The sequence below is a fragment of the Apteryx mantelli genome, chromosome 2, assembly GCF_036417845.1.
Source record: "Apteryx mantelli isolate bAptMan1 chromosome 2, bAptMan1.hap1, whole genome shotgun sequence".
Taxonomy (NCBI): Eukaryota; Metazoa; Chordata; class Aves; order Apterygiformes; family Apterygidae; genus Apteryx; species Apteryx mantelli.
In genome coordinates, this window is record NC_089979.1 from 2,728,360 (window position 1) to 2,750,826 (window position 22,467).

At 41.8% G+C, this 22,467-nt stretch overlaps 1 protein-coding gene across 1 annotated transcript in view; it reads right to left on the minus strand.

The window, feature by feature from the left end:
* ADGRB1 (adhesion G protein-coupled receptor B1) overlaps positions 1-22,467 on the minus strand; it is a 206,502-nt gene that overhangs the window by 18,411 nt on the left and 165,624 nt on the right. The window contains exons 23-27 of the mRNA XM_067290107.1: positions 20,509-20,594; positions 14,674-14,772; positions 6,949-7,120; positions 5,620-5,715; positions 2,737-2,791 (exon numbers count right to left, since the gene is read on the minus strand). Of these exons, the coding sequence (XP_067146208.1) occupies positions 2,737-2,791; positions 5,620-5,715; positions 6,949-7,120; positions 14,674-14,772; positions 20,509-20,594 (508 nt within the window). The remainder of the gene's footprint in view (positions 1-2,736; positions 2,792-5,619; positions 5,716-6,948; positions 7,121-14,673; positions 14,773-20,508; positions 20,595-22,467) is intronic.

Here is a 22,467-nt window from a genome sequence, read left to right on the forward strand (position 1 = left end):
CAGGTTCTTTTTACTTATTTTTTCCCAGTGGAGCATGAGGATAACCTGACATTATTCAGCTGCTCCACCTGTGACAGAGGCAGCACATGGCACAGGTATCCCATTGGACTGAGGGCACTGCTGCTTTCCTGACAATTCCTAGCAGGAGGGATGGGTGGTGGAAGAACAAAGGTCCCATCAAAGACTACAGAGAAGGCAAGGCAAAATTATAGGGAGACCAAATGAAATAAAAGATCTTTAAAAAAGCTCTGAAAGCTAAACATGCTGGGTGCAACTATGGCAGCCACAGTTATCTTGACATTGCTAGAGGACATGTCAAGATAAATCAGAGCATTACCGTCTCTTCCTACCATATACTGCAGGGAGATGTTAGTGAACTCTAACCCTTAGCCTGGTATTGTCAGTAAGGTTTATTGATTCAGGCTCTTCTCCATGTTCACGTCAGCTGCATGAAGTAAGTTTGGAGATGTAGCAATCCTAGTAATCTCCAAACATGGAGCAGAGTGAGCTTCCACCAAATTGTAGACATGCTTTCAACACTGTGCCATGGACCAAATTCTACCAGGGAATCCAACTGAAAAGGTTATGAGTGGTATCAGGCACATCTCCAATCTGTCATAAGATGAGAGCTGGTGTTTCCAGGAGAAATCATGGCCAGAAACCAATAGACGGAATTATATTTTTTATTAAACAAAGAAGCAAAATGTATAGGAATTCCCTTGCTGCACCATATAGAATGGTCTCCAAAATAGTGTTGACTATTAATAACCTGGCTTGAGATAGTGGCACAGAGTGACAGCACTTTATCAAAGGTGGTTTATCTCTTCAGGCAGACATCAAAAAACAAATAAATTGTATAGTTGTGCTGGAAAAGGAAGTGAGGTCTAGGTTTTTAGCAAGGTGCTGATCCAGGGTCTTCTGCCCTGCGGTCATGTGAAATCAGTCAGCTCCTTCCTTTCCTCTGGGAAGCTTGATTCAGGAGCAAGAAACTCAGTAGCAGATCCAGAAAGGTTCCTGCATTGCAGGAGCCTGATGTCTGCCTTGGTTTTCAGGGCTTGTGCTCACCAGTACCACAAACTGGACTGCTGTCTGTGCAGCTGGTTTTGTTCCCCAATAACCAGCCTGGATGCATGTTTGCTGAGCATGTGTTCAAGTCAGACCTGGTCTCATGTGCATGTCTTTCATGCACGATTTTTTGGAACTGAGGTCCTCAGTGTCAAAAAGGAAGGAGAAAGACAAACGAGAAGAGGAAAACAGCTAGAAATACAATTAGAGAGTGTGAGACAGAGAAACAGAGAGAAAAAAAATGGAGAGACCCTCAAAAGAGATAAATGGACAGAAAGAGACCATGAAATAAGATATCACATGGATAAGTGAGATAAATATACTGTGACTGTGATAGGCATAGAGAGAGGGAGTGAGGCAAAGAAAAAGACAGAAAACGATAAATAAGATATAGATAGATATTAGATAGATAAATGATAGTGACAGTGATGGACAATACACAGAAACACAGTGACAGAGATAAATGTTGACAGAGATAGAAATACATAAATAACAGGTACAGCACGACAGATGGCTGAGGACAGAGATAAATAAGTGATTGCTAGATAGGGAGAAACAGATAAATTATAGATAAATATATTAGATAAATAAATGATAGATTAGATGAAGAAAAAGATAAATGAAAGGTACAGGTAGATATATATAAAAACAGACAAAGAGAGGGAGGGAGAGAAAAAGAGAGAAAGAGAGAAAGAGAGGGAGAAAGAAAAAAAACTAGAAAAAGAGAGAAAGGAAGGACGGAAGAAGGAGGAAGAGGAAAAGACAGAGAAAAAAAGCTTTCATATCATACTAACCACACCCAAAATATGTACTGTCCTTGGTTAGGGGAGATCCTGGTTTGGAAGATGTGAATTATATGTAAGTGCCAAGCAAGCTGGAATTACTCTTGCTTGGGAGAGGAGAGAAGTCTGGGTGGGTAAACGAAAGCCTGCATCTACAAAGGATAAGACTAATATCAGCCAAGTGGTCAGGCGTGCCAGGACCAGGAGAGGATGAAACCTGCAAAGATGAACAGGCAGCAAAGCGGACTCTAGACAGCAGAGACACCCCCAAGGATATGGAAGAAAAGACAGTTCTTGGAGAAAGGGACTGTCAGCCCATGCAGATCTAAAGGATCAAAAGGAAAGATGTGTGTGATACAACACACAGGAGAAAGGTACAGGCAAAGAGAGACCTGAGCCATCTCCGTAAATACAGACAGTTTACAACTGTACCAGATGTATCTATGGGGTCAGGAGGACAATTGTCCTTTCTGGAACGGGAGGAAGGTCCTCCAGATTCCAGACCTTCTCCAAGACACCTCTCTCAAGCACAGAGCTATCTGAGGTTGCCTTGGAAAGGGGCTGCTAAAGCAAAGAAGGATCTCAGTAGGAAGAGATGAAACAGATCTCTTATTCCTGGATACTCTTCTCTGCCACCACGTGACACGGGCCACAAATAAGAAATAATACCTTGGAGGCGAGGCTTCATCTTAGCTGAAAAGCCAAGAAAGCTGTGGGGAAAAATAATAAGCAAAGCACAGGGCAGAATTAGGAGGGTTGCTTTCTTTTAGGCAAGGCTGAGAGTTAGGGCAGCAAGTACATGCAAGCCACTAAGACACACACAAATAAAACAGAAAGGAAAAAAATGGCCTAGTTCAATCCCCAAACCAGGTCACTTGTTGATTCTCACCTGTGATGTGCTCACCTGATCTACAAGCCATATCCACATCCTTCTCAAAATCGGTCTGAAAGACAGAGAACACAGAGGACATGGTCAAAAGGAGCTGACAGGGAAAAAAAAGCCACCTGGAATGCAAAAATTCTTTAACTCACTAGCCAGAAACAATCTACCAAAGAGTGGAGCAGAGAAATTTGCATTGGGCTTTGAAACATGGCAAACATACTTTTTTTTTTTTTTCCCCAACTATGGCTCTTGAACCTCAGGCAGTGGTAAAGCTGTAACACTGCTTTGCAGCTGGATTCATCTGCTCATCCATAAACTAATTCCAGGGCTGCCATATGCTTATGCACATTCCTAGAACATAGGGGACAGATTCTTGGCCTGTTCTGCCTTGGATTTATCTCCCCATACTTAATCTAAGTGAATTCTCCATCAGCTAAAAAGATCTGAGGAGGCCTCTGAAAGCCCTCTGTACCTACTGTGTTTTCTTGTCATCAATTACCAAGTCACTTGAAGTGCAAACATGTCTGCTTTTGAAACTCTTAGCATATAAAAACAATAGTCCCTGTAGGAACAAATGCTGCATAACTTTTTCAAATTGTCTGTGTAGCCAAATGAAACTCTTCCCTTCTCCCAGCGTAAGCTAATGCTTTTCCTAAAGCTCTCAGCAGATAACATTTCAAAGAGCTGGATATAAGGAATCACAACGGGTCATGAGTTTTCATGGAGTGATGGAAAGGCCACAGGCTAACAAAAAGTAGAAGAGTTCACTGATTATTTCTGGTATCATTTGGGAATGAAGGCACTTAATATAACTGTATTAACATGATGAAATACATTCCAGTGCCATACTAGCTAAGCAGAGTGTGTTAAAAAAACATCCCACTGCAATAAGCTGTTCAAAATCAGCAGGCTGAGATCCAACAGTCTTAGGAAAGCTGGCTGAGGAATTCTATCAACCTTGCTCTTATTAATTTCTTAGTAAATTTTGGAATATCAGGAAAATTTGAAAATAACAGAAGAGAAGTAATACTGGGCTTATGCTAAAAAGGGCAGGTGGGATAAGACAGAAAAATATAATTACACTTTCCTGATAGGAGTTCCAGAATAATATAACAGAACAGCTTGTACTGCTCCTACTGACAAATAAATTAAGGACAAGTGTATATTTAATACCAGGTGTATATTTAATACTAGTCAACAAGATCGGGAGGAAAACAGTTTTACCCAGCTAAACTTCTTTCCAATCACTGAGAAGATTGTGAGATTACTGAAAAAGGTACAGGCAAAAATGCAGTCCTGCAAAGCCTTTGATTTCTTTGGTTACAGTATGACACAATCACTATAATATAACACTGTATCTCTCCAAAAATATCAGTGAGGAGCCATCATTTGTGTTTGGGTTGTGGTTTTTTTTTTGTTTGTTTGGTTGGGTTTTTTTTGCTTGGATGGGAAGAAACTGACTGTAAGCTGTCTGTTTTTCAACACTTCCATCAACTTCCAAAAGTAAATGTAATCTCATAGCTAAAAACTTGTAGTCGACAGAGTTTTTCAAAGTGGTAAATAAAGAATGAAAATACAGACTTGTACACAGAGGGACAAAAATCTGAGACTTCAGAATGTAGTGCTCGGGATGGTGACAAAAGAATGACAAATGCAGCATCCATATTTTTAAGGGATGCTGAGAAACTGAAGGGCATATGGGAAAGAGTTATAGAAATAATGTCTTACAGAGAGAGAATAAAACAGCCCAGTGTGTTACCTTACTGAAAGGACGACTGAGACCGGATATGATTATGGTGTCTATTACTGAAAGAGCAAAAGTACTAGGCACACAGGGGGCTTTCTAATCAAACATAAAAAGGCATAGCAAGAACTGAAGTATGAAAATGAGAAGCCTACACATTTAAATTAGAAATGATGCACCTGTTTTTAACAAACACCTATGAGATGTGGAAGAACTGCATATCCCCTGATGTCTTGACTTAAAGACTGTGCTTTTTGATATGAGAACTTTCACCCAAGCGCAAGCTACTTAGCTTAGCACAGGAGTGACTAGAAGAAATGCATTGGGTTGCAATGTAGGTGGAGTCTAAGTAGATGAACTAATAATGTCTTCTGGCATTAAACTCTATGAATATATCAATTTAAATAAGTCTGTCACATCTCTGAACCTGGCAAAGAGCACTGGGCAAAAGGGCAGAGGAAAATCCTAACTGGTCTGCTTTGAAACTTGTCCAGATCTTGTCTGAAGTCCCTACCACAACCTCAGAATTCAAATGATTGTTATACCATCTCCAGCATGACACTGGAGCAGATGCAAGACTGTTCCCCATAGCTTATTCTTCAACTGCCTTACCTAGTCTGTTTGTAAAGGACTTACAAAACAGGACCAAGTTTATAGTACTTAAACTATATTCCCAGTGAAGCAACATCAAGTTAAAAGTCTCTTTGAAAGAATATCTTTGTAATAATGACCATGACCCGACACACAGTGATTAAATCATTATTAAACTACTGCCTCCTAGCTCCAGATAGGACAAGGAAGCATGCTGGGATGAAAAGGTCTGGGAAATAGATAGTGAGAGAAAGCAGGTATATTTTGGCTTTATTTTTTTCTGGGAAAGAAAGGATCTAACCAGGCTTAACATAAAGATGTTTGCAAAACCCAATGCATGAGTTTGAGTTCCTGAAGGCTATAATAAAAAGAAAGAGGATTTGCGGATGAATGAAAGAGCCTAAGCCAAGCGCCACATTTGTTCAAGCATAGTTTTAAAGGAAAAAGGAGTGATGATTGCAAAATGTAGGACAGACAGAGCCCTTTGTTTATCTGTTATTGGTTAAAAATGCCCCAGGTCCCTTAATAGCAGACTAAATGGCAGTTTTCCCTACCATTAGCTGAGCATGTCCATTCTGAAATGACCCCCCAGAGTCTCCATTGCCCTCTTCTTGACGATCCACTACTCGGCACTTTACAGCATCCTGGACCTGCGGAAGTAAATGGATTTGCAAAAGAGAGAGTCAGAAAGAAGCACTATGTAAAGCCAAACCATGTGAAATTCTGCTGAGGAGAAAACCTTATAGTCCTTGGTAGCTTAGAACAACATGGTTCCTACTTCAGTAGCACTCTGGTATTCAGTTCACATGGTTCAGAAGTTACATATCTCACACGCTAACAGAGCAACTCTAAGGTTTTACAGGTGCCCTGTGTCACACTGTTGGTCACTTCTGGTTGTTTGATTCATATGGTCAAGAAAGAAAATATCTTCTATTCTGCAGCTTGCAATACTTTTATGATGCATGCTATTGCATAAATCTTTATATTGGGGCCTAGTATGTGTGATTACAATGCTATATTGACTTTATTATATACCTGATCCAAAACTCACTGAAACCAATGCAAAAATCTGAGTGAATGCAATGGGAGTTAAATGCAGCCCCAAATTCATAATGCAATTAGTTAAAGGAGTCTCAGCCAAGCCAGTGTTGTAATTCCATTGATTTCATTGGTCTGACATAAGCAATTAATCTGTCTTACTTAATTTAAAGGAGCTGTAGGAAGATAAAATGGGTATTGGAAAAAAAGAAAAAAAAGCTTCCTGTCTTTGTTATTAATAGCCTATCCACTCATTAAGATGAAAAGAATAAAAGAAACATAAAATATTCTTCATTTTCTTCCCTGATATAATTTACCACTTTAAATATCCACAGGGAGGCTGGAGAGAATTTGCTCAATTTCCTGGCAGGATTATAGCTAGCTTTACTTTCTAGTTCTAATATCTAGGTACCGGTGCCAAAATACTACCATTTTGTAAACTTTTGCGGTACACGTTGTCCCTCTCAAAATCAAATAACAAACTTGCTTTGGCTAATATTTCATTTTCAATGGGATGGAACACTTCTGGAAATATTAATTTTTGGGCTAAACAAGCAATACATAATATGTTAGCTAGAAGACAAGCTGAACCAAAATTGTTCCCAAAATTCTACTCTATAGTACACATAGCATGACAACCGTTGAGTCATCCATCCCTCCATCCATCCATCCCTTCCTCCCTTCTCTGGCTGATAATGTCATGGTCATTTCTGTGGTCACTGTCTATGTGAAGGTGAAAGCTCATAGCTCACAGGATTAGAGAAGCTAACAGGCTGACTGCACATTTTTCAGGTGCTTGCTGTAGGATGTTGGTTATACATAAAAGAACCACTCATGTTGCCCACCTCCCGCCTTAGGATGCAATGGACCATCACGATGACGAAGCCCTCCAGTGAGTCAAAGACAGCAAAAAGGATCTGGAAGAGTGCTGACCGCCGATCTGTGATTGCCAGAACTGCAGACATCCAAGTCAGAGCCAGGAGAGGCAGGACCACGCATGAGCTCCAAAGGGATGCCCTGTTAAGGGAGAGGAAAAGAGAATTCAGCTCTACTTTAACCTCACCCACTTCCATGTGGGATGCTAATTCAGCCTCCTGATCCCATGGGGCTTCAGAAGACCTCTCCTCAGCAAACATACGCTTGTGCTAGATGTCTTCTGAGCCCCTCTCACAGGGAAGCAGGAGAATACTTTGCACACTCACACTACTGAAGCAGGTGACACATTTCTAAGGGAGGGACTACTAGCCAGTGGTACAATCATGGATAAAACTTGAGGTGGGGAGGAAGGAGGCAGATACCTCACTTTCCCCTTCATGCCCTTCCCACTCTGTGCCCCTGTTTCACAACTGTGGTATTTCCCAAGGAGGGGGAGACAAAATACAAACACTGCAGGTTGCCAGAGGGAAGCGGAACAGCTGCAGCAGAGGCTGGTTTGTCATGACGGTTGTCCGTACACAGGTTACAGACACTAGGACTTCTACAGCACATGGAAGACACTATCAGGTGGGAACATGTTTCACGGTTCCAAATAACTAAAACAGATGAGCACAGAGCCGATGTGGAGATTGATCTCCTCTTGCTGTTGCAAAATAGCTCCCTTTACAGCAGATGCTTCCTACAAGACCACATCAATGAGCATCAAGAGAGCTGATACCTGACACAAATTATCTGTGAGAAGAAAATTTCTGCTTTCTCCTGTGATCTTCCTGGCTGAATGCTTTGAAAACTTGCAGGTTTTTTTTTTTTTCACCTTTGGCAATATCACTGTAAATTAATTTATTCTTGAGGGGACATGCTGGGTTGAAACCACTTCTTAATCCACGATGTAGAAAACTGGACAAAACAGTCTTCTGCAATGCAAGTACCACCACATGAACCCCTAAGTTTTTTCTATGCATAATGACTCTAGAAATGAGAAAGCAGTTCTATTTCCCTGGACAATTCAGTCATTCAGCACTCTGAAATGGTCCCAAGCGATTTTAACTGCATGCTATGGACATTTTAGGAAGATGACCTAACTTCTGCTGTCAGTTGTCCTATATATCTGGGTGCTCTGGCACACTAAGAATACTGGGGAATTTCTCTGTGTGGATATGTCTAACAAATAAGAGTAGACTCATGCCCAGACCGAATAACAAGCTGAGCTTCAAGATTTTCTGCATAGAAAACCTTGACCTATATACCAAAGAACACATATAAGCAACACAGTAAATTACAGGACGGATATCATGACACACATGACATTTTGCAGTACTCACATCTGACTTGATTACCATTGCATGCTATACGATCAAGTTTTTAATAATGATTACTTGCCGGTTATCCAGGTACCACCCTCACAGACCTCAGTGAGAGATCTACCTGAACAAAGCTGGATTAAAGAACAGGTATGGACATCAGGACTTAACACCCTGACTTCAGTTCAGAGATTTTCAAGGATTGCTGCATCGGTTGTGCTGTAATGACCATATTCTGAAGTGATGGGTTATTTGTGTAGTCATAATGATACTTTTACTGCAAATATTTCTGCAAGCAGTCCAGACTCAGATGTGTTCCTCAGTGGTATACTTAAGCAATGTAATTTACCTAAAGGAACAGGCAAATGACATTTACTTTTCTTCAACTAAATCAAGTATTATGAGCTTTCCATGTAAGGTAAAGGCCATGACATAATCTATATATCTGGTATTTTCATATAGGATGACATAATGAAAGTTCTTTTATGTCGAATAGGAAGTATAATTTTAAAGTACTGCTTACCAAAAAAAAAAAAAGAAAGAAAGAAAAGAAGCAGCCAAAGACAACCCTCAACCAAACAACCAACCCCTAAACAAATCTTTGTGTTCCACTTCCACCCCAGCCCCCCAAAATCTGTCTCATCATACTGAAATAAGTGAAATCTCACATTGCTATCATTTGCGGTGGTGCATTAATAAAACTGGCCGAGGAGTAAGTGTAGAGAAAACAAAATCAGAGAGGCAGAAAAGCCAAATGGAAAGATGAGGTTTCCTCCACAACATGCCATTCTAGGCGTGTCTTTCATGCAAGGATCAGCAAACACAACATGCCTGGTCTATGGCTTGGTAAAGGAAGTCATTCCAGGAGCAACCTGCAGTATTGCCCACTGGAAACAGGGAGAATAAACAGAGGCTGCTAGAGCAGCTCCTATCAGACAACTCTGTTTCCTGGAATTATCTGGTCTCCCAGAATACTCTTAACAAATACAGATATGTGCATTACCACCACCAACATGAAAACATGAAATCTGAAAATCACATCTGAGAATGGATTTGACCCATAAGTAAGGGTCTGGACTAATGATCTATAGTTTGCACTGGGTTTTCCATTTTTGAACCAAAACTGCAACATCAAATTGACAATCATCATTTTGATTTAGATCCAAGATTTAGATGTGGATTTGGGGTTGGTTCATTCTAGCAAGAAGCTAGAATTCAACGCACTGGCTTCAAAACCTGCTCCAGCAAATTATGCTTTAACGAGGAACTGGCTGAGTCTGAATTTGTTCTCCACAATGCAGATGCAATTATCCCTAACTACACTGGAATCCCTTCAGAGCTTCTGCAGTCCTTATCCTGGACTCAGTGAGTCCTTTCTAGCCCCATGTTCTATGTGTCTCCATACAGACAAACTGTTTAACTTTCCTCTGAAACAAGACATCTTAGTCAACTTCACTGCAGACCCCATAATTAGCAACCTTAATAGCAGTACTCTTTTCACCACACTCCCACCTCAGATGATGAAAATAGCATTATGCCAGATATTTGGGTGGTGTAAATCAGAATTTTCCCAACTGAGATGTGCTGACTTACACCAGCTATGAGTATGGCCTGACTTTCTGATCTCTTTGTGATTCATCTTATAGGTGCTGAAAACTCAACAGTATTCATCCCTTACAAATGCTATGGAAATGCTGGCTGACATTTAATGCATAATCTTTATTCTCAGGCGGCAGATGGCAATGGGTCATAGGACTATAACTTACTCTAATTTCACTTTCACAGCTCTGCTTAGCTTTTGAAATATTAAATGCAAAAAAGTTCCATTAAAAAAAAAATCATATCAAGCCTGAAATTTCAGAAGAAAACTCAGGGGAAGATAAGTGGATTTCCTGTGACATTGCCCTTAATTCCACCTGCAGTGAGTTGAATTCATAGCAGACCTTGTACTTCTGCCACCTTTTGGTCTGTCCCTTTTTCAAGAGGTACTTTGCATCCTTAAAAGGTTGCAGAATAGCTTTCAGGACCTAAGGAACATCATAGTGTTATGGTGCTATGCAACATGAAATGATGATTTGTTATCTGATGACATTGTGATTACTTAATAATTCTTCATTATGGATTGTCTGTGATCAATGAACCGAGGATTTCTATTGCTTGAGACAAAGGACTAACCCCTTTAGCTGGCAGATGAAGTAGGCATTTTTCCTCTTATTTGTTCCATAGATCACAGCACTCATTATGAATAACAGTAATGTTATAAAGGGAAGATCATTATGCTGCACTGTTGAAGCATGATGCTAGTTTATTGTGTGATGACCATGGCATAATAATGTTACTCAGCAGTACAGTTGTCATGTCATGCTGCTCCTCCCCACCACCCCATGTTCCTGCCGCTTCACAGAGAAATGGCGTTACCTTGAGATATGGCAATGCCACATCACAACACAACCATGTATTGTTACAATGCCATGTGACAACATGGAAACACGGTAATATTGCCCAAAGCTTTATCTAGTGTGACAAAAACTTAATCTGAGGACGAGAGCACTTAAGAGACCCAGCTCTGGAAGCAAACAAATCATGGTCTTTGGTCAGAACGTCAAAGGCTAATTGTGGTTTTGTTCTTTAACTAGCTGGTGGCTTTAGGACTCTTCATCTTTGCAAAAGAAACAGGATAAACTGATGGAATGTGGAGGATAGTGATGGAAAGAGAAAAAGGTTTCCGTAAACAAAGATCTACGTGAAGAAAGATTAAGAGGCCTGGGCCCTGACAAAGGGCAAGCAGGAGAAGGACACACAGTACATGTCAACAAAGACGTAAAGAGCCATTATAAAGAGGTAAGCGATCAATTCTTCTCATTACTCAAGGCTGACAGGACAGCCAGTACCACAAGCTAAAGAAACAGCAGAAGGAAGAATATCTTTACAACTCGGAAAGCAGCTCCCGGAGAAGAGCTGTGGAAAGGGAGGTGGCAGGGAGACTTAAAACACAAGATGAAGGGGTTGCTCCTCACATGCTGCTCAGAGGGGACAGCTCCCATTCTGGAGAGCCATTCTAATGACCTTGCTACTCCTATTTCACAGCATTTCTGGCACAGGAAAAGCACTGTACAAGGATTTAATTTATTCCTTCTCTTGCAGTTTATTCCTTCTCTTACTTCTATTCTTCCTAAAAGCAAGAACATGAGCGTTGCCGGAATTTTAGGGACAGTTTTAGAGAAACTCCCTTTAATGTTGTTTCCATATTACCAAGAAAGGAAACCCATAACTAGCAAAGAAGGACTGCTGTGCATGCTGTTTCCATGCATGAGGAGCACAGAAACACAAGACATTATTCTCTTTTTTCTCTCGAAGGTAATTCTTCTCCCAGTTGCTGGAATCTGAACCATATGACTAGAAGAACAGGAGATCAAATACCTCTGAGCTAGACAGGCAGGTAACGAAGTAGCTATGGGCAGGCTAATTGGTTATTCACCCCTAATAAGAGCAAACCCCTTACATGGAGGATTTGATGCAAAAGCCTCTGATGATGCAAGATGGACGATGCATAAGAAGGGCAATAAGGACTCCCTGACATTGACAGACCCTTGCCTGGGTTGCCTCCAAGACAGATTCAAGTTGAGTAAATTGTGCCAGAGCCTTAGTCTTGGAGTACACCTAGTCTCTTCCCTATGGTCAGAACTTGAGTTTCCATCTTTGCAATGCACTGCCTGACATGAATCCCTTCCTTTCTTCCTCCTTCCTTCCTTCTTTCCTTCCATCCATCAGCAGTTCCTGGTTTCTGCAGTGGACTGCCTCTTTCACAGCAAATATAAAGAAATGGCATGTCCTTGAGACATTTTTTAGCTATTCCAGTCTCAGATCAAAATTTTTCACAGGTGGCAAAGACAAATGAATTACAAGGTACCACTTCACAGGCTAAGGCTACTGTACATGCAGCAATTAAAAGGAAGGAAATGTGGGAAAAGAGGTCTTTTCAAAGGCAAAATGTGCCCAGGATCTACTCCAGACCAGACCACAGGGAGAGAGGGTTTTTTTTTTAACACACAGCTGTCAAGCCTGGCTTACATTTAACAGGTCAGAGAGATCCAAAGGTTTCAAATACCCTTCTCTGGACCCTTCTCCCTTAGACACAGAGATTACCATAATGTGCTGCTCAAAACTGCTATGATTTCCAAAAGCCAAAAAAATTGACAAAAAGAAGTCATATGTATCTTTTCATGCCATGCTATCCCAGAGATGAGCCTCTGAAACCTACGGCTCTTACAGGAGGAGAGCTGGAGGGGGCTTGAATAATTCCAGCAGGAACAACACAGTAACATGCTTGATGTGCTCTCTACCAAGCAGCTATGGCTAACTCCATGTCAGGAAAGAGTCAGGAATCCTTACGGCATCTAATTTCCACTAGAAAACTTCAAAACTAAATGGCAAAGCTGGCCCAAAGTCTGGGATCAATGCCAGTGGAATGGTAGTAGCGACATGCAGCATAGTCAAAGTTTTGCCTTATTGACAATCTCATTTACAATAGATTTGGAGGAAGAAAAAAAAACAACAGTTCAACTGCAGAATGAAGCGGATGACAAGGGTCAGATCAGGGCTGGGTGAACTAATTTATCTATTACTCAGCTGCCTTTTTGCAAGGACAAGACCACAATAAACTTCAGGATATACAACAAAACCAGCACTGGCATTAATCATTTAAAGTATCTATCTTCTGGGAAAAAAAAGGGCATAAGCTTTTACAAGACACCTCCAATCTCTATTGAACCAATTAAATTAAAACAGCAAGAGATTGGTATTTCAAATCCCTTTTTTCCAGATTTGAAGATGAATCAGAGTATGTGATTTATGACAGGCCAATGTCAAACAATATAGGAGAAGGGTTTGACATTGTCTTACTTTTTAAAGGAATTTACTATGAACTGAATGCTTTTAACAGTCTGGTTTATTAATAGTAAGGCTTCTGCTGGTTTAAACATTCCTCTGGAGACATGGAAAACCAAAGTGCAGTGACTTGTTAATTCCAGACTTGTGGTATGTGATCTGGATTAACTCCATTTCACCATCTCAGCTGGGCACTATCGCAAAAGGTAAACAAAACGTTCAGCAGTGAAAAATAAATGAGATTTTGTTTAGCTTTTGCATCTCATAGAAAATCTTAACTCTTAATATAGGTGATCAAGTATTCTCTTTTGCTAATGACAATTGGTCATTTTTCAGAAATATACATTCTTCCTAACACATTTTCTAGATATGGTCCAGTTTAAAAAAAAAATCATGAAAAAACTTGTGTTTTGATTTTCTTTTATATTTCTACATTCTGAATTTTGGCTCTCAACTGTTCATTTTTGGTTAGATTGATCAAAGGTAGGAGTTTTACAAACTGCAAATGTTTAACTCTGAGACTGTTTCTTTCACACATTTTATATATTGTATATTACTTTAGACATTTAAAACAAATTATAGAATTACCCAGAAATGATGTAAATAATAAAATTTCACAAGGGGAAGGAAGAAAGATAAACCTTCCCTTCCCTGCTACCCCTCCTACCTTAACCTTTGGGAAAAAAGCCAACAATATAAATAGCAACAATTACTGCAGGAGAACGAAGCTCTGACATTTTCACAATTTAATTTTTTTTTTTACTAACTCCAGTTGCATCTAAGAAGAGATCTAACAGCATTTGACTTTCGAAACTCAGAGCTATGAAATGCTTTAAGATTTTGAGATCTCACTGCAAGTGCTTTCAGAGGACCGCAGGAGTGTTGACAGCCCTATGAGGTATTAAACCTAACTCTAGCCCTGCCTAAGAAGAAAACAGGTAGGGGTGAGTCACCAGCTCACTAAAACCGTACTCAGTCCTCTGTAGTCTCATTGGAGTCAAAGACTCAAACACACGCTTAAGTGTTCGGCTAAACTGGAGTTTGAGGCCCTAATATTCTACCATCAAAATCAATGGGAACCACACCTGTAAGTCTGTAACTCCAAGAACCAAACTGCATCAGGGCGTTAAGCGTATACCCAAATTTAAGCAAATGAACAGTCCCATTGTCTTCCATGGGCTGCTCACATGCTTAAACAAAGACATGTTCTAAAGTGCTTTGCAGGATCCAGCCCATCAACTTTTGTTCCAGGGATGTTTCAGGAACCCTACACTACTCACGGCCCACAGAATGAGGTCAGGGAGAGGTGGGGATGTGGGGACGTGGGCAGGGACATGGGGAGAGAAAACAAACAGGGGTTGGCAAAGGAGGGGAATGAAAGAGGGAAATCAAAAAAAGAAAGTGAGAAAGAAAGAAAGAAAAGAAGTTGAAATTAGAGGAACTAACATGGCGTTACTGGTGGCTGTGGCCGAAACTTCTGCAGAAGAAACTACTCCACACTTGGAACATTTGAGCGTCATGCCGTAAAGGGGCACTGCCATCTGACTGCAATTAAAATCAAAAGACTGAAACAAAACAAAACACTTTGCTCATGAACACAAACGTAGAAAGGAAAGGGAAAGAGAAGCCAAAAGAAGGAGAACGAAAGAAAGGAAGAAAGAACAAAGAAAGGGAACCAACCAACCATACCCAGTTTTAAAAGAGAAATGAAAGACAGGAAGGAATAAAACTCTCTCATCTGTATCATTCCAGATGCAGGAAATGGGAAAATGTGCGATTCAGAGATGTGTTGGTGCCGCTGGAGTGGGTGGAACTGTGCTGGTGAGGGTTTTGCCAGATTTAGGGTGTCTCTCTCTGGCACCCATGGAAGAGAAGCCAGTACTGCTCTCCCAATCTCCACTGCCTTCTTTTGGCTTGTTTTGAGAAATTGCTCTTTTCCCTTCCGGCCTTTTGGCTCGGAAAAAAGAAAGGTGGCAGGGTTGTACAGTAGAAGGCAAGAAGTAGGGCTGTGGGGACTGTGTCTGCTTAGTTTGTTTCCTAAAGCAATGCAAGGGATAGATGGCACTTTATCCATTGGCCTTTACGTGCTAACCCTCACCCTGGTGGGGACACCTATGTGGCAGCTGACAACAACAGGAAATGGGCCACTCTTTGGTGACTTAATCTATGATGAAGCACATGCAAATGGGACTATGTCCTTGAAGTTAAGCATGAGCTCAGGTGTTTTGTCGGACTGTCCTGAAGGGAGGTGAATGGGCTGAATATGTCTGAGTGATTTCTTCTCCCAGGTCTGTGGAGAACCTTGTTTTGGAGCTGATAACATCTTTGGGATTAACCCTGAGACTTGCTCACATAGGTGTCTCTCTCTCTTTTTTTCAGTATGGGATAAATCACAGGCCATTGTGGGTTGGGTCTTTGGGGACCAGTAAAGGGCATGCCCATCTGATTCTTTGGAAGCTGACATGTACTGGTGAGTAGGAACCCATCCAGCTGATAAGTCAGCTCTATCTCAGGAGCCTAGAGGCCACATTAGCTTGACCATGCTTCTTCCCCAAATTTATTAATTTGCATGCACTGCCTAGTAAGTGCAGATACATAGCTTCCACATCAGACCTGGTCTAGGAAATGGGTAGGAGTCAGCAGAACATCCTACAGACCTACACAAACAGCCTAATATCAGAGATGACATTAACATCATTGGCAAGGGACAGCAGGTCTGTTATTCCTAGGTAATGGTAGTGCAGCTGGTGAGAGATGATGTTTGCAAGTACCAAACGTAGGGCTTTTACAGCCCTACCCTGCCTGGGAGAGAGACTAGAAAACTTGACTGATTGTTTCCTAACTTTTATGGCTGTGTTCAGTCTAAACTGAAAAAAGGACATCCCTATGCACACCAACACAGCATTATTGGTGGTCATGTGAGCTTACTGTTAAGTGGCTATCGATTGGTCTTTTAATCAGTTACAGTGACATAAGCCATTACTTCCTTCCAGAATAATGACTTGTAGCTAAGGCATCCCACAGCAACTTGCAGCCTTGAGACACAGCGAAAATTAGCTCCTGTGTCAATAGATACATATCTTCAAGGAAGAATGGTGTAAATCCAGCGTGAACAATGGCTGAACCAAAGATAAAGAGGGTCTTGAGAGGCATTAAGTGCAAGACCATTAAAAAAGATGGTCTATCCCCAGACCTATGAGCCACAAAGAACAGATAAGCAGAGAGACAGAGAGAGGCAGAGATAGGCAGCAAAAAGAAAGTAGATTGATTCAAGGAATTTGATGGAAAACTATACCAGAAAAAACATGAATGACACTGAATCACAAAAAAACTGGTCAAAAGACCACTATAACACACAACTGTAACTGCTGTTGGGTGTATTTATGCGGAAAGCTGTAAGCAGTAAGTACAAATATGAATGCATTTATATTCTAATGTCTTCTTGTTGGGGGCAAGGGGTTGTTAATACACTAAATTCCTGTAGAAGGTTTATATTGGTGCATGTATGTATGAAATGGTAGCTAATGAAATAATCACAGTGAATAATGCATTCATTTAATTAGCTTTTTTTTCCTAAATATCCACAAGCAGCTCATGGACTCATCTGGAGTGTTCACTGGAGCCTGGATTTTGCTACCCTTTATTGAATAGTGCGTTATACCATGCACGGCCCAGAGAGCAGGAACACTGCTTCCAACATGAAACACTCTCAGATGAAAGGCAATACGAATCTGTCCCTACTTTAATGTAGTCATTACCTTTCCAATTACTTTTTTCTCTAGGCACTGACAATCCAGCTCTGTTACACCCCACCAGGACAGTCAAGTAGAGAGTATTTCACACAAGATATTGGGGCTAACTTTCTCAAGTCCTCTCTGTAATCAATGGAGAGAGGAAAAAAGTAAAGTTGCTCTAAGGAGCAACTTGGAACAACTAAACTAGGCTCTTGTCTCTCTCCAGTGGCTACAGAGGAAGCCCAGGGAGATTAAACTCAGCAGGCTAAAATTAGCCTTTGTGAATATACCCTATAGTCTCATTTTTGTTCCCTGGCTGCGTGAGCACACAAATGCTTCTGGAATAAATGCCGGCTGAATAAATTTAAAATTCATTTTAAAGGCTCCTGCATACGACATTAAAACATTTGCTTTTAGTAGCACGCACGTCAATAAAGCTCGAATGCTCTCTGTGCAGCTGACCGCAAAAGGAGGCAGATTAGCCATGGGGAACTGATTAACAATTCCAAGCAAGTATCTGCTGGAAGCCAGTTGCACGATTTTCTCCCTAGCTTTAGTACACAATTTGTTCCCAGACAGGATTCAGGGCAGTTTTGTGTGTTGATCCAGTTGTCAGTATAACCATACCCATCTTTCTAAGGCCTGGTTTTGTGGAACATGTATAAAGTCATTGCCATTAGAAAGTCAACATTTTCTGACAGATATGACACAATAATCATAGCTATTTTCCCTGTTAAGTATAGGGCAAGACCTACTGTGATTCAGGTATTATTTTGCCATAACTGTTGGTTAGCACTGATTTGTTTGTGTCAACCGATCTACGCTACAATATGTGTGCTGGGCTTCTCTTTGTGTTAAACAGCTCTTTTCTCTTCTTTTTTTTTTCTTTTCTTTTCGTTTTTGCAACACTGAACCATACTTCTTGCCTCTGCTAAAGGAAACACAATGTTTCTTTATACCATCTCCTCAGATCCAAATATCTCCGAGGCAGTTACTCATTCCGATTATCTTCAGATCTACCCTCCAACACGGTTCCCAAGCCCAGGCCAGAAGCGGCTAGCTAAAGGGAGGGGGGTACCAGAGCTCTCAAAAGCACTTCAGCATTCTCGGTGGGTGCTCTTCGAAAGGAGAACAAAATCGGCAAAATCACTTAAGCACAGAGAAGGCTTAAAAGTACTGCACACACACACACGGACACGAAAGAGGGGGGAAAAAAGAGAAAAGAAAGAAAAAACAAAGAACATCAGAAAAAGGATCTTTTTTTGTTTTGTAGGTTTTGCTTTCAAAGTATAACTATGAATATGATCAATAACCAGCTGACATGTATTAAATAAGGGTATTCTGTGTGCAGTTTAGCTTAGAGAGAGAAAGAGGGAGACTGAGAGACAGTAGCTCACTGCTTTGCTAATCCAATAAATGATTTATTTCAATGTTTGCTTTCAAATATAATTATCTCGCTACTGACTCTGCCTGGGGTTAGGGTATTATTTACTTGAGTTCTCTCTTTGCAAAGAAGGCATCATCCAGAATAAAGCACCCTGTCATTAGGAGCTGTTTAAAGCAATGTGCCAAGGTCACTTCATGTGCCTTTCCAACTCAGCAGCAACAGACTTCTCTGCTCATCGAAACCAGCCCAAGTCTCCTCTTATCACTACCACGGCACCACTCGGACTTCTGGTTTTGTCTTGGTGTAAGAGAAGGACAAGCTGTGGCTGCTCTAACACCAGCCTTGCAGGGTAAAGGCACCTGAACCCGCTAGCCCTAAAGAAGGATCCTCCAGCACTTGCGGTGAGTGGCCAAGCTTCAGCATCTGCGGCAAAGCAACGCCTTTACTCTCAGTAAAAAAAACAAGAAATAAAAAAGTGTCTTGTGAAAATGTGTGGCTGTAGGCTGTGGAGCTGGGAAGGCTGCTCCTACCGAGACTCCTCACTTTGTTGCCCTGAGGAACTACACCACATGGACACCTCAACACTGCTGCTCAAAGCATGAGCCTCCGCAGGTTCCTCCCTTTCTTCCCTCGCTAGGTGGGAGCTAGCTTCTGCCCTCAGTTACGCTGCCGTCACTCTGTGAAGAATTACTTTCACTACAGCTACTCAGCAGCGCAACGAAAGGAACATTTAACCTTCACTGTACTTTTTACTACAACCCTCTGAGACATCTTAGGGCCAAAGACTCCTGCAGGACCACAGTCGATTAAGTTGCTTGTTCTCTCTATGAAGCCCTGGAGTGCAGTACACAATACAGCAGGTATCTATGCTTCCTCCACTTACACAGACACATTTTCTTCAAAAACAGGCTGCTCTTCCTCTTAAAGTTTTAGGCTGCGCTTGTAGCCATACATGGAGGCACCAGAATACTTCTTGCTCTCCTTGTTCTCTCTTTGCAAACAACATTTTGCTTCAAAAGTACAATCATTTTTCGCAGTGATAAACCAAACACTATCAACTGACAAGCAACCCAAGCAAGACAAACACCATCAACTAAACAAGCAGTCTTTCTTAACTGCAGGTAAGGAGTTAGCTTCTCTGACTGCAACAGCAACCCAGGTAAGACAGTGGAATGTAATGTATTAGCATCAGCAGCCGGGCTGATCTGTACAGTTTCCATGCTCTGATTTGAATTAAAGCGTCAGTGTGCCATTTCTGTCTTTGCTTGAAGCATGGCATAGCCCAGGGATAAAGTCTGAGCAGGCTGCAGCCTCGTTTAGAGAAACAAAGACGAAGGGAATTCTCATCCTGCTGGAGCTAGCGACAAAATAGCCCTTGTCAGCAGAGTTTGGTGCTAAGCCAACAGATAGCTCTGTGCGGTAGTTGAGGCCCTGCCTGCTGGCTCCCCCAGTGAAATCACACTTATAACGGCTGTGGAATATTTTCTTCAATTTATACTACAAAGATAAACAGTTCACACACCCGGGACTTTGGGGGTGGTGGCTGGGGCGGTGGTTGCAGAAAAGATAAAGAACATCAGAAATTTTTCTAGCAGAACACATATCTTTCTCTACCTACCAGTCTTTCTTTTTACTCATCCATCCATCTACTAATCTGTTCACTCTCAGACCTTCAAACACCTTTTCCTGCAAGGCATTTCATACCTTTGTTGTCCCTCTCAGCAACCTGCCAGCCTTTAGACGCGACTTCCCTGTCACACAGCCCACGCCACATGCCACACTCTGCAACGGCATGTTCCTCTCTGATCCAGCTGTTGTCTCTAGGAGTTGGTGTGAAGAGTCACTTTGCTCCCCCTAATCTTTATGAGGATGTATCAGCCTGGTCTGAAGCCATTTTAACAAAGAGCTGAACTTCTAACCCTTCTTCATAATAACACAGTGCTGCTTCTTGGGGCTTTTGTCTCTGCTGCACTGAATAACAGAACACAGAGATGACACCAAGTGGTCCTTTTTTGTTTTGTTTTGTTTTGCTTTGTTTAGTTTAAATCCGCTTTTTAGTTTGTCTCCAATCTTTCTTTGGATTCCTTGCCTGGTTATTGATCACAACCTTTTTTGTTTGTTCGTTTTCATTCTTTACTTAGATGTATTGATATGGCATACCCTGCCCGTTCCTTCAGTTTCTTATCTGTTATTCCATCTTTGGATACAAGTTTGTTAAAAACCAGAATGCCAATAACCATGTTCACCTGTTGAAAGAGAAACAACACACAGTTTTGTTCTCAAGTGGTTTAGGTCAAACTCAGTAGCACAGAAGAAAAAAAACAAACCAAAACATTTTGGCAAGTTGCACCCTTCGGTTTCTCCAGAAGCAAGGCCACACCTCAGCAGGCCACCACCCTTCTATCCCCCTTCCACCCTGTCCCACATCCCCTGACCACGTGTCAGTGAGTTCAGGAAAACAGAATGCAGCTGACAGCAGATTGGAGAGGTCTCTGGGAGCCAGGACGAGCCTGCAAACTGCTCAGATTGTTGCAGGACCTTTTGAGGCCTGATTGCTTTTGCCCAAGGCATGCTTGAGTTCTAGCAAGGCAAACTCAAGGCTCAAGAACATTTTTTCAGGATGATCTTCAGGAACACAAACAGAAGGTGGCCAATATGGGGGAGAGCAGTGGGGTAACAAGAGCTAGTTTTAAAGTGCCTCTTGAGATCTGCAGTGATGAAGCAGCAGCAGTAACAGGATGGGGCTGTGCAGTACTGTCTGCTTGCCATCTTTCCTGGCCAGTGAACAACCATCACTGCTCACAAAACCAGAGGCGGAGGGGTGTTAGAGCGAACAGAAACATCAACTGCTGTGCTGTAATGTCTTGAAAGATATCACGGATGGCACAGGACAGGGATCAGCCATCTAGCCACTTTCAAGAAATTAGTGGACAGGGCAATACAATCCTTTGGCCTGATTTGTTATGGTGAGAGCACCGATATGTGTATCGATAAGGTATAAATATTCACAGGGAAATGCAGGCTGTGCAGAGCTGAGGTCTCACAAAGAGAAGCTAAGCTCCTCACTGTTTTTTCTTGAATGCATCCTTTGGGTCGCTGTCACCAGCTGCATCTGTTTTACAAACCCCATCCAAGCCTCAGCAAGCTGTAAACATGAACACACTTGCGATACAAGAGCATCACTCCATTCACAGGGGCACAGCACCGATGGTGGAAAAAAGTGACACTCTCCCGGTTTTGTTGTCAATGAAACACCTGGTGTTGGTAGAATGAGGTACTAGATGTTGTTCTGCATGTGGGGCTTGCAAGGAAATGTGTAAGGCCAAATTCAGAGATGCACAACATTACATGTTGGCTGAGAGCCTTAGGGAGTTTAATAGACCCTTAAAGGTATTCCTAAGAGAGAACTAGCATAACACACATTTCCAGGGCAGGGAGATGTCTGCTCACACTAAGCCTCCATCTAACTGGCTATATCCTCTGCAAGACTGAGAAGCCTTTCTGAATTTGCCCTGCTGGTTTCGGCAGGACACGACTCAACTCACTGATGGAGAGTCCACTAGCTGGGAAGAAATGGAAGACCTCCCAAATAGCAGTTATTTTCTTTTGCATCAGCTGCTGGGTCACTGGACCACTTTCCATAGCTGCAAATTCAGTTCTAGAGCATACCATGTTATTGTTTTATAGAAACAACGCTGGCAAGTTGGTCACAGTAATACAGTCGAGTATCAGCAGGAAATCAACACTGGCTGTGTGCTTGGAGACAGAGTGTGCTTGAATTCATTGACTCTTCTTCACCATGCTGGGAGGCTGGTGAGTGCAAGGGATACCTTTCTTTAAGGTGCAGCAAGACAGTAGCAAAGATGGGGCTGAAGTGTGGTAGGTTGGATCACTCCCGAGGCCTGGCACAACAGGCTGTATCCTTGTTCATTTACAGGAGGGGAGATGATGAATGGTGAGGTCCTCCAAGACCCTTCTAGGATGAAGTGTAAGGAGGACAGAGGGGCTTGAGGAAGGGCTTGTTGCAGTTCCTAGCTAGCAGTTACAAACACGCACATCAGTTTGGTACAAATACAACTTGGCCTCTGCTGTCATGGCAATGAGCAGCAAGAAGCTGTG